This window comes from Pecten maximus, unplaced genomic scaffold, assembly GCF_902652985.1.
Source record: "Pecten maximus unplaced genomic scaffold, xPecMax1.1, whole genome shotgun sequence".
Classification (NCBI taxonomy): domain Eukaryota; kingdom Metazoa; phylum Mollusca; class Bivalvia; order Pectinida; family Pectinidae; genus Pecten; species Pecten maximus.
The window spans coordinates 1-12,519 of NW_022980893.1; the positions used below are offsets into that span (position 1 = coordinate 1).

Consider the following 12,519-nt stretch of genomic DNA (forward strand, 5'->3'; position numbering starts at 1 on the left):
TTAAATAAAAATCCCCATTACATAAGTACGCGGTACAATAGTTATAATATTGTAGTCACTCATATCTGTGTATTGTAATAAGTCATGTCCTTGTATTGTAGAAAGTCATATATGTATATTGTAGGGACCTAAGGCCGTGTATTGTAGCCAGTCATGTCTGTGTATTGTAGTGAGTCATGTCTTTCTGTTATAGTGAGTCACGTGTGTGTGTTGTAGTGAGTCACACGTGTATGTTGTAGTGAGTCAAGGCCATGTATTGTAGTTAGTCGTGTCTGTGTATTGTAGTGAGTCATGTCGGTGTATTGTACTGATTCATATCTGTGTATTGTAGTGAGTCATGCCTATGTATTGTAGTGAGACATGTATTTCTGTTCTAATTAGTGATATCTTGGTGTTGTATTCAGTCATTTCTGGTTATAATCATTCATTTCTGTGTATTGTAGCGAGTCATGTCTATGTATTGTAGAGAGTCATGTCAGTGTATTGTAGTGAGCATGTCTGTGTATTTTAATGAGTCATGTCCGTGTATTGTACTGATTCATGTCTGTGTATTGTAGTGAGTCATGTCTGTGTATTGTAGTGAGTCATGTCTGTGTGTTGTAGTGAGTTATGTCTGTGTATTGTAGTGAGTCATGTCTGTTTATTGTAAGGAGTCATGTCTGTGTATTGTAATGAGTCATGTCTGTGTATTGTATTGAGTCATGTCTGTGTATTGTAGTGATTCATGTATGTGTATTGTATTGAATCATGTCTGTGTATTGTAGTCAGTCATGTCTGTGTATTATTGTTAGTCATGTCTGTGTATTGTAATGAGTCATGTATGTGTGTTGTAGTGAGTTATGTCTGTGTATTGTAGTGAGTCATGTCTGTGCATTGCAGTGAGTCATGTCTGTGTATTGTAGTGAGTCATGTCTGTGTATTGTATTGATTCGTGTCTGTTTATTGTAGTTAGTCATGTCTTTGTATTGTAGTGAGTCATATCTTAATGTTGTAGTCAGACATGTCTATGTGATCTATGTAGTCATATCTAGGTGTTGTATTTAGTTATTTCTGGTTGTTGTAGTCATTCATTTCAGTGTATTGTAGTCAGTCATGTCCGAGTATTGTAGTCAGTTATGCTTGTGTACTATAGTCACTCATATGTTTTATTTTATAGCCTGGACTGTACTTTCACCGTCATTCCCAAGAACGGAAGAGCTCTATCCCTGAACGTTGTTTACATGTTAACTGAGATCATTTTTTTTGTCCTGTCGCTGATCCCGTTACATTGACATTTGGTACTGTATAATTGTATCGATATCTTGATCTTTTTACTCGCTATTTGTAAGTATTTACATCTTATAATGTTCATTATGGTATGTTTCACTTAGCGGTTTAAACTAAAAGAAAAGCCATCGAAAATTTCACAGATTTTTCATCTAAATCATACGAAACACCTAAATGCTTAATATTTTCAAAAAATAAAAATTGATATAGACCATTTCATTGGCATCTATCACAATTTTCATTTTACTTCAAGTCTCCAATAAAAGAGATATAATAAGTTAAGAAACGGCATCGACTGGCAATCACATGAGTTGTAACATTTACATAAAATTATGCAGTAGTTACCTCCCTTCGTCAATTACTGAGAAACTTTTCATAAAATCTCACATTTGAAATTTAAACCTGCTGAAAACTGTAAGTTAATTTTTGAAAGTCAATCTTATGCATACATTTGATAACTTATCGCCCCCAGCCTACTATAGACAAAACTTCAATACGCTTGGCATGTTCGTTATAAGACTGAATGTTAAAGAGGCTTGCCCGCAGAGAGATCAGAAAAATTCGCTAATAGAAAAAGATTTTTTTACACATGACAGATTGTTGGAATTGTTGAGTTTTTCATTTTATTTTCCTTATAAAACGCTGAAAAGTTATATGAAAACCTCATTTTTTAAATATTATTTATTTAATCGCAACCCGCAATAAGTCCCCCGCTATAAAGTGGAGTCTAATTTGATTGACACATCAAAGAAACAAGCACGTGCAGAGTGCCGCACAGTGATAACTTCAAAGGCAGCGGCGATTTACAAAGAAGATTTGCCGTTATATTCCATACATTTCCCTCTCAGGTTGAGTTTTAAAACGTCTTTTAAATACATATTCTGTAATTGTTTTCAAGAAATAAAGTCGGAAAGCCTCTAATTTTGTCACATAGAAACGTGTACTGAAGTTTATTTAGTGATCGGAGATGTGCCGTTTACCGGTCCGTCTGCGGGTAAGCCTCTTTAATGAATTAAAAATATTTTTTTCAAAACTTTGTTTCACAAAACTGAACACATTCAAACTTTGACCTCAACCTGAAAACTAAAGTTGATGTTGGAGAGAGTGTTTTTTTCCGAGAAGATTACTTATTTCATATTCTACACGACATTTCAAAAGATGATCTAATTAAATCCGGTTCCAGTTGTTGATAAGTAATGGTCGATTAAGTAAAAACTGATATGTTGTCATGGCGGCTCTTTTTATTATATTATATTATTTAAAGATGTCAAAAACCAGATAAAGATTGAAACAGTACCTGAGGAATTGTTTTGCTATAAAAAAAATCAACAAAACGTTTCGGATGTTAGAGGATGGAGACTAATTAGTGTCATAGTATTTTTTATGACATATTGCACCGATTACGCAACGATAGTCTACACATCATATTATTGTCACATAGACCCGAGTTTTTGCCATTTTCAGATTTTAAAATTTTGACCTGTCACATCATAGGAGCAATATCGAATTTTGGACAACCTTGAAAATATGGAGACGCCACAAAACTGTAGATAGGATAAGAAACTAACAAAAAACAACAGGTCATTTACATCATTACCTAAAATCATTCTTTTTTATAAATTGATATCTATGTCAAACGAGCCATAATCTCTATTTTGTATTGTATAGATTTTGAAGGTTCACACCAGAAATGTGGTGTAGGATTCCACCAACTAGAGAGAAACAACATTCAATCCAGGGTTGTGGTGAACTTCAAGGCAGACGGTATCGGAACGAGGCCAGGCTGGTTGATGCATTTCACTGAGAAAGGTAAGGTTGTATTGACAATATATATCACCATGTAATGTACCGCCGTTATAGCAGCCTGCACCAACACAATAACATCCTTTACTGACACTACAACGTACTGTACGAACACTATAACATCCTGTACTAGTGGGGTGGCACCTTAAGGATGTCACAAAAAGAATGAAGCATAGTGAGGGGCGATACCTTTGTTTCAGCAGTTTTCATCAAACCGCTCAATATCAAAATTTCAACCAAAGAGTGTACTGTGTTATTGGGCCCTGGAAGCCGAGTGGTTAAGCCCTCGTAGGGCAGTTGCCTGGTACTGATCGTGCAGCGGTGGTTTTTCTCCGGGTACTCCAGCTTCATCGCCCCCATCCAAAACCAGGCACGTCCTTAAATGACCGTGGTTTTAAATAGGACATTAAACAAAATAAGTAAAACTCAGTTGTTGCGAAGGAAAGGGAACCCATTAAGTTGAATTTGCTGTCACATAATGCCGCTATTTCATTAAAATCATACAATATCTAAATTTGGACCAATCAGAAGCCAAGAAATAGCGATCATTTTGACAAAAATGTGAAAATGTGGTTACCAGAGGGACCGTTGTCCCATAATGTTCCTACATATCAAATTTCATTTAAATCGGACAATATCTTAATTTGGACCAATCAGTGGCAGGAAAATGGCGTATTTTGTTAAAAAAAGGTTAAAGTGAGGTTACAAGAGTAACCGCTGTCTCATGATGTACGTATAAACCAAATTTCATTACAATTAGACAATATCTAAATTTGGACAAATAACCTCGAAAAATAGAGATTAACTCGTTCAGATAGGAATATCCAGGAATTGATTGTAATTACTCACCCCAATATTAATCTTGGAGAAAACTGTAAACAAATCACACTTGCGCGAGGAAAATCCCATTTTTTGTATTAATTCCTCAGTGATACATAATGATACAAATGAGAGAAGGAAAATTGTGTTTTTATTTGACAAGGCCATTTAATTAAAATAATATCTTGAGACTTTCCCTGTAGTTCAAAGTCAGTATCGGTGTCTTTGTCAGCGGTCAATGTCAAGCAAATTCGGGGATTGTCTATAACAATTTTCTTTTTGAAAATTTCGCAACTTCTGCAGTAGTATTTGGAATCACTATTGAGTTCATTATCGATCATCATCATCATATCGATAATGGATCGATCATCAACAGAATTTTAGGGAATTATCTGGAAAAGCATTAATATGAATGGCACATCATAATTAATTTAATATCAGGAATAGGTGAACGAGTAATCAATCTTTTTCTTTCACAGTTGAAAATTAGGTAATTTGCAAGTTTTAAATTGTTCGATGTGAATTTGAACAATAATTGATGTAAATGAAGCTTAACAAAGCATAATAAATTCTGCTTTTATTTGTAAATAACTTTTTTCAACCTTTTATCAGGTAGCAGTTTATCAGGTAGCAGTGTACATCAGTTCGCAGTTTCTGAAAGTGTCAATTATCTCTTACTCGAACATATATTTGCTTTGTTAGCTTGGTTTATCACCCTGTGAATAGTCAGTTTGAGGTAGGATCTCCTTGTAGTAGTAAGTGACTACCTCTGAACAACATGCAGGAGGCCTGTCTGTCCACATGCCATCCAGGAAATGGAGCAATAATTTATTAAAATGAAGCTTACCAAGCAAAATAGATAATATTTCTTATAAGGCAGCAGTGTAGGCCAGTTTGACCGGTTCAGAATCTGAGTCTGAGGCTGTGTCTCCTTGTAGTAGTTTGTGACTACCTGACTGATCAACATACAAGAGGCCTATTGCATGCCATCCAGAGCAATAAGGGTAAAGTGGTCTTGTCCAAAGACACAACCACGACAGAATCTACCGGCCTGACTGTAAACTTCCCCTTTCTTCTGCAGCCGCAGGATAGCTATTTTCTATAATTCTTTTATATATATAATATTAGTTACATATGTAACTTGTTGTATTTTGTTTAACGTCCTATCAAAAGCCATGGTCGTTTAAGGATATGTCTGGTTTTGGAGGTGGAGGAAAACTGGAGTACCCGGAGAAAAACCATCGGCCAACAGTCAATCAACTGCCTCACATAGGTTTCGAACTAGTCTAGCAACCTAGAGGTGGAGGGCTAGCGAAAACTGTCACCTTAACCACTCGGCCACCGCAGCTCCTCAAAAAATAATTAATAAACTATCTCACAGTGGCAATAGTACCAAAGAAATGAAAATTATGGGAAAATGTGTTTCTTAATAACTAAATGGCTTAAAATTGAAAGAATAGTTCTACAAAATAAAATAGAAACCGTATTTTAAGCCAAGTCTCAAAAATGTTTTAATAAAGTTTGATTTTTAAGTAGAACATAGAGTTAATTACTTTCGGTCGGAGGCCAGCAATTACATTAACTGTTTAAAACTATTTTATTCTTATTTGTCACAGTTGCAATCGTAAAAGCTGTGAAATTGAAAGAATAGTTCTATATTATGAAACTAAAACCAGAGTTTCTGTAAAGTTTTAAAATTCTGAATTTGTTTCTTAAGTAGAGGGAAATTAACTACGGTCTTTGGCCAACAATTTAGAACACGCTTTATATAAATATTTGCATATGGTAGTGCTGGCCTTAAAATAGAAACATAAACTATTTACACTAGTCCCTGTGTTACAGTTTTTTACCTGTGCGAAGCAGACCATTTTGTAGAATTGTTATCATTAAATCCTTATTAATGTTTGAATTTGTCAAATATTTTTCTATAATACCTTTAGCAATAACTTAATTTTGATATCAAAAGATAAAAACAATTTAACTACATGGTTCCAAAAACTTTTAGTATAAATGTTAGAATTGGTTTCTTGCACATTGTTTTATTTGGCATATGTTACAGGTGTGGGTATATAATTCCAAGGCCACGTCGTTGTTCATGATGCTTTTTTATCCGTTAATAAAACTCTACAATTACAAGAAATACTAATCATACACACATACATACTAAACTACAGACCTGACAATCAAGGGACATAACTCTTACATGTAACATATTTGAACCGATAACAAAGAGATGGCACAATAACTGTTATAAATACGTTAGCAGAGCCAAATACTAATACATTTATGTTTTTAGAATACACATATCGATAACTAGAATATATCTAACTAGTTATTCACTATTTAGAGACAATATATATACAAATATCAAATTAGGAAGTTATCCTTACCTTTATCAGTTACATTAATATTAATACATATAAAACATGGGTAATTTGCCTACAGACAAAATCAACAAGTACATAATGTACTGTACAATTCATATAATTAAAATAACCATGATAACTATAACTCGCCCCACATATCATGCGGAGGTTTCCGAAAGTTTTCGTTATCACCAGATTCACAAGTAGATATAATATAATTTAAGCTCTGACTTCTACAATGTGTTATCAGCTAGAGCGCCAGCAGAGAAGTGATTTGAAATACTAAGAGGATTAAAAACATGCAATACAGGTAAAAACTGTCCAATGAAATTGTCCATGTCAGGTCACATGTCATACATACTCACATTCCTTTCATTCCTATTACGGTTTCTCATTCCAAACAAATACCAACAATACATTAAAGAGGCATACTTCATGAAATACAACATACAAGCATTTTACACAAAATATAACCCTGTGACATACATATAAGCGAAAGGTTGAAATATTTTGGTATGGTATTAAAGCAAAGATATTTCAAAATTAACCAATTGCTACCTGTGTGCAGATGACATTTTGAAGAAAAACTATTTGGTAAAATATTGATAACAACATATTGTTAATTCTTAAATTTTGTCAAGTAGACTAGTTTTCTATAATACTAAAAAATTCTAAAAAAAAAATAAAATTACAAATTGTTTCCACATTCTAAATTAATTAATTGTGATATAACAATTGACAGTTTTCTTTGGCAAATGTACATGTAAGCAAAAGGTTGAAATATGTTGAGATGGAATTTATAATAAAGCAAGTTTAAAAAATTACTAATTTATGAAATTTCGAGGTAGACTACACTGTATTTTGTAAAATTGTGATAGTTAAAACTTGGTAACTCTTTGATTTTGTCAAATATTTTTCATCTTTTACCTTTTGAAAAGGTTCAAATTAATTCTAATTTCAAAGGATTAAAAATATATATATATATATACATGACATCCTTTTACACACAAAGTAACTGAATTAAACTTATAGCGACATAATAATTGAAAATATTTTAGCATGAATTGGTCAGAGCCGCTTTCTTGCATATCTTTTCTTTTTTGCATGAAAATGAAAGGTTTAATTATGTTGTATGGTATTTGAGGCAAATATATTTTAAAATTTACTTTATTTATATATAAATGCAAAAGATGATATAATTTGACCCTGTCCCAACAACCATATCTCAATAATGGGCAGGTCGGATACTTTTACACTTTTATATTTTAAAATTTAAAGCATTTGAATATACATATTCCATTAAAAAATGAAGAAAAAACCTATTGTTGAAAACAAATTGTTCAATATACTGTTCGGGAGTGCTGAAGTACATGTACAGTTCCTTGAAAGTTCGTGTCATCGTAAGCAAATATGCATGTGATATGATTCTCGAAACGTTGTTATTCGACATAAACAAATATCAGCTGATCAACATATCAAAACCTAAACATGCATCAATTAACGAAAGAGTAATTTCATTAAACAAACAAACAATAAAGAAAATAAATATTACATATTTAAACGTCGCCTGTTTCTAAAACGTTAATAAATATGTATGACATTTACAGTAGGCCTACTCGAAGCTTACGCGAGTTAAGATTTGTTATCGAAAAGACTTGAATGGTGGTCTGGGTTGACAATGAATACTGATCCTGTCAAGCAACAAATTAAGTCATAGTAGAATAGCTATATCCTCCAATGTCACATTAAAAATGATATAATATTAAAAAGTCTTGGCCTGACGGGAAAATGTAATAAAACTCAATTAGACTGCAGCTAAAGCCTTCAGTTGAACGAGTAAGCGGCGTAAATATCCCGGTGTTATTCCATCCGGAACTCCTCGGGAATCATTTCAGGAACAAAACCCGATGAATTCAGGATGGTTTCATCAAAACAGTTGGTCTATCTATAGGAAAATACCCCTGTCGAGTGGGAAAATACTGATTGTTTTTCAATATTGAGGGCGATTCAAACAGAACCTCGAGTTTTACAATGGCTCAAAGTATCAGCAAAATTGTATGTGTCAATGTTTCTGTCCTCAAATTGCTATTATTTCCGGCAAAATAGGCGAATTAACTCGTATTAACATTACGTTCCGTAAGGAACGACAACTCTAACGAGTTATTGCCCCTCACTACACTTCATCTTTTATACTGACACTGTAACAGCCTGTATCGACACTATAGCATCATGTACTGACGCTATAACATCCTGTACGGATACTATAATATCCTTTACGGGCACTATAATGCCTTGTAGTGACTCTATAATATCCTGTAAGGAGACTTTTATGTCCTGTTCTGACACCAAATCGTCCAGTACCGACACTGTAACGTACTTAACTGACATTAGAAGTACTATGCTGACACTATAACGTCATGTCCTGACACGATAACGTCTTGTACTGATACTATGATATCCTGTACCGACAGTATAACGTACTGTACTGACATTTAGCTGACTATACTGACATTATAACAGTATGTGCTTACAATATAACTTTCTGTGCCGACACTATATCTACCTCTATTTACACAATAGCATATTGATTTGACAATGTGTGTTGTCTTGTACTGACACTTAACCTACCTGTTCGGAAACTAAAACCTTCTTTACTGAGCTTACAACGTTCTTCACTAACACTATACTATCCTCTATTGACAGTCTGTATTGTAAGGATACAAGAACTTCTTGAACTGACACTATAATCTACTGTACAGATAATACAACTTCCTGTTCTGGTATTATCACCTACTGTACCGACAATATAACGTCTTGTGCAGATGCTATAATTTCCCGTACTGAAACGTTGTTGTTTTGAAAGTTGCCGTTACCTGTGAAGGCGATCCTTGCAATGGTGGACACTGTGATCGCTCCAGTGGCTCAATTGTGTGCACCAACTGTCCGTCCGGGAAAATAGGGCCACGCTGTGATATATATGGTGAGTAGAATGAATGCATCTATATGATCCTAAATGGGGTATTCTTTAATGATGATATATTATAAAGCAGTTCGAGAAGTGGGTCGAGTCATGACAAGCAAACTTTAATATTTCAATTCGAGCTTCATAAATGCTCATACCACATAAAACTTAAGACAATTGTTGATTAATGAACTCAGTAATTTTATATTTTGTCGTGTTTTGAAGTCAAAATGTGGAGGATAAATGTAAATGGACTCAGACTTTTTCAATTCATTATATAACGTTATCGCCCATAATATAAGTCGTAAACGACTTCGTACTAGCAAATCCAGTAAAAACGCTCCAGAGTATCCAGAGTATAATTACTCCAGAAGCATACATGTATATTAAATCTTTCCGTACTTATTGTTCTTTCCGGATTCCGTACCGGAAGTAGTAATTAGGCAGACTTCATGTGCATTTTTGATGTGTTGTTTTTTCATATAGAAACAGAAAGGCGAGTGTTATCTTTGTAGATGATAAAGAAATGTTTAACAAAATAAGATTTAAATACCAGATTGAACACTCTGAAATGTCCTGGATATAAAATGGAAATATAGCAAGCCGCCATATTGCTTACATTAACAACATATTGAGAAGATATCACCAATTACTCTAACGGAAAAACACTTAACACAAATGAATAAAAACGAATTTATCAACCAATATGTCTGTTTCAAAATTTTGGAACGTATTTCATATGTCATTGCATTGGATGATTTTATTTGTCGGTTGATGATTTCAACAAATCAACACTTTAATAACTTCACCTTAGCTTGTCGACTGTAGTCGACAATGGGGAAGAGGGAGCACATTGTTATGCCGACTTTAATCGACAACGGCGCTGAAAGAGTTAAAGAGATGCATTACAAAATAATTCGAACCTGACGGAGACCTAATTGATTCCCCACGGTCGTCATTGGATCTTAGAATTAAACATTAAATCTTGTTGGTTTTTGAAAAAAAAGTCCTTATGAATCATCAATAATTAAATCAGTGTTGTGATAATATAATTTTTAATGAAATTAATAACTGATTGGATATCACTGTCCGAAATTACCACAACGATTACCTTGTAAAATGAACAGTGCAATATGTATATGACTCCGTTTTCCTAAGTTTCGGGGATTACAAGTGCATAATGCATTGTGAACGGGTCTGAAGTAAACAGTGCAGGACTTGTATGCTGAGAATGAAATCATTTATGTGAGATATAAACTGATTAAATGAAAAAAAAATGTATGCATTGTTGTATTGGGACAGTCTAAACATATCTAAGTGTAACAAATATATCATGTTCAATAACTGTATATATTTATAACAGGTTGTTGCACTTTCTTATGTTTTAATTATGTATGTACAGAAGTCATCATCTGTGAGAGAGAGACAGGTGTTATTGAATGCCCTGCGGGACAAGTCATCGACATCCAGGAAGCATTTTATGGTAGAGAAGATCAAATCACGTGTTTTTATGAGAACGAGCTAGTGACAGAGACCAATTGCTCCTCCCCGTCAGCTCTGGAGGGATACGGAAACCTCTGTAATGATAAAACCACCTGCATGGTGACAGCCAGTAACAGTGTCACAGGAGATGATCCGTGTCCTGTTGTCTACAAATATGTACGGATCAGACACACATGCATTGGTGAGTAACTATATGTTAATGTAGCCCGACCCGAAAATAACGTTCTTTGTTCGTCGCCGTTTATAAAATTACATAAAATATATAAATATACCTTGTATTTTGAATTGCTGAATAGATTAGAAAAACTTCTGTAATAAAGCATTTATTTGTAAAGGGGTTGAGGGCGGGGATCAACAGGAAGAACTTTTTTCGAGGTAAACCTGTTTTGAATAAATGTATGACCCTCGGACGTAGAACAGTGATAACCATAACAGTTAAATCCAAATTTGACCAGAAATATCACTTAGAAAAATAAAGTACCCGGATATACCGTATAGAACATTTCTCAATGTTATCTATTCTTAATATGTTTTTGATTCAAAACATACACTTGATTGTTACTTCGTCTTGTCTAAAAACATTATTTTTACTGTAAGTTAACGTATTTAACTGACCCTATTAATCCTGCACTGACAATATACCATCCTATACCGACACTATAATATTATGTACGGACACTATAACGTTCTTTCTACCACAATACCCTGTGTTATTCAACTCTCAGACCATCAGTTAATCATTACAGCTGTTGATTAACAATCTGTTTATACCACACGTGGTATAAACTCTGTACGCATTTCGATTGGCTAACACGGGGAACTTTGACCCAAGCTGCAATTGTTATTGACGTCATCAATAATCTAATGACGTCACATCACCGGGTCCCCGACGTCACCGGTACACATTATTTGCATACGCGAAATTATACTTGGCCACGTTTCCCTTTGATTCAAGCCGATATTATTGTGGTAGAAACAGGTCACACGACTCGAAATTGTTGGATATGGAATTTATTTCACACTCGTAAGTTATTTTTTAAAAGTTGCAAAAAACACTCGCTAAAGCTCGTGTCTTTTGTAACTTTTAAAAAATAACTTACTCGTGTGAAATAAATTCCATATCCAACAACCACTCGTTGTGTAACCTCTATGTATCGACACAATTACGGCATGTAATGGCAATATAATGTCATGTAATGACAATAAAATGTCCAATACATACACTATAACGTACTGTACTGACACTATAACGTACTGTACTGACACTATAATGACTGCTGACACTTTAACGTCTAGTACGGACACTGTTACGTCCTGAACTGACACTATACTATCCTGTACCAACAATATAACGTCATGTGATGACATTTTAATGTCCTTTATTCACACTGTTACGTCCTGAACTGACACTATACTATCCTGTACCAACAATATAACGTCATGTGATGACATTTTAATGTCCTTTATTCACACTTTCACGTACTGTAATGACACTATAATACCATGTACTGACACAATAACATCCTGTACTGACATTATAATGAACTGAACCGATGCTATACTGTCCTTTAAAGACACTATATTGCTCTCAATCGACACCACTACTTTTTTTACTAGTGGGGTGACACTTTAAGGATGTCACAGAAAGCTAAATGCAGCGTGAATTGTCTCGTTATAACGCGTTCGTTATCTGCCCCTTATAACCGAAAAACATAGAAGTTTTAATTTTGTCAGCAAAGTCAAACCCCCCTCCCCCCATAGCGTGGCCGAACCATTACATTCATGTCAAATCTCGAAAAT

The 12,519-nt window shown here is 34.3% G+C and overlaps 1 protein-coding gene across 1 annotated transcript; it reads left to right on the plus strand.

Annotated features, from left to right (window-relative positions):
• Nucleotides 1-1,137: 1,137 nt before the first annotated feature.
• Nucleotides 1,138-10,900, plus strand: LOC117319797 (L-rhamnose-binding lectin SML-like; the record flags this gene model as incomplete). The annotated part of the gene is made up of 4 exons (XM_033874537.1): nt 1,138-1,277; nt 2,935-3,075; nt 9,118-9,234; nt 10,619-10,900. Coding segments are annotated over exons 2-4 (418 nt in total), but the record flags the coding sequence as incomplete, so codon positions are not given.
• Between the last annotated feature and the right edge of the window lie 1,619 nt (nt 10,901-12,519).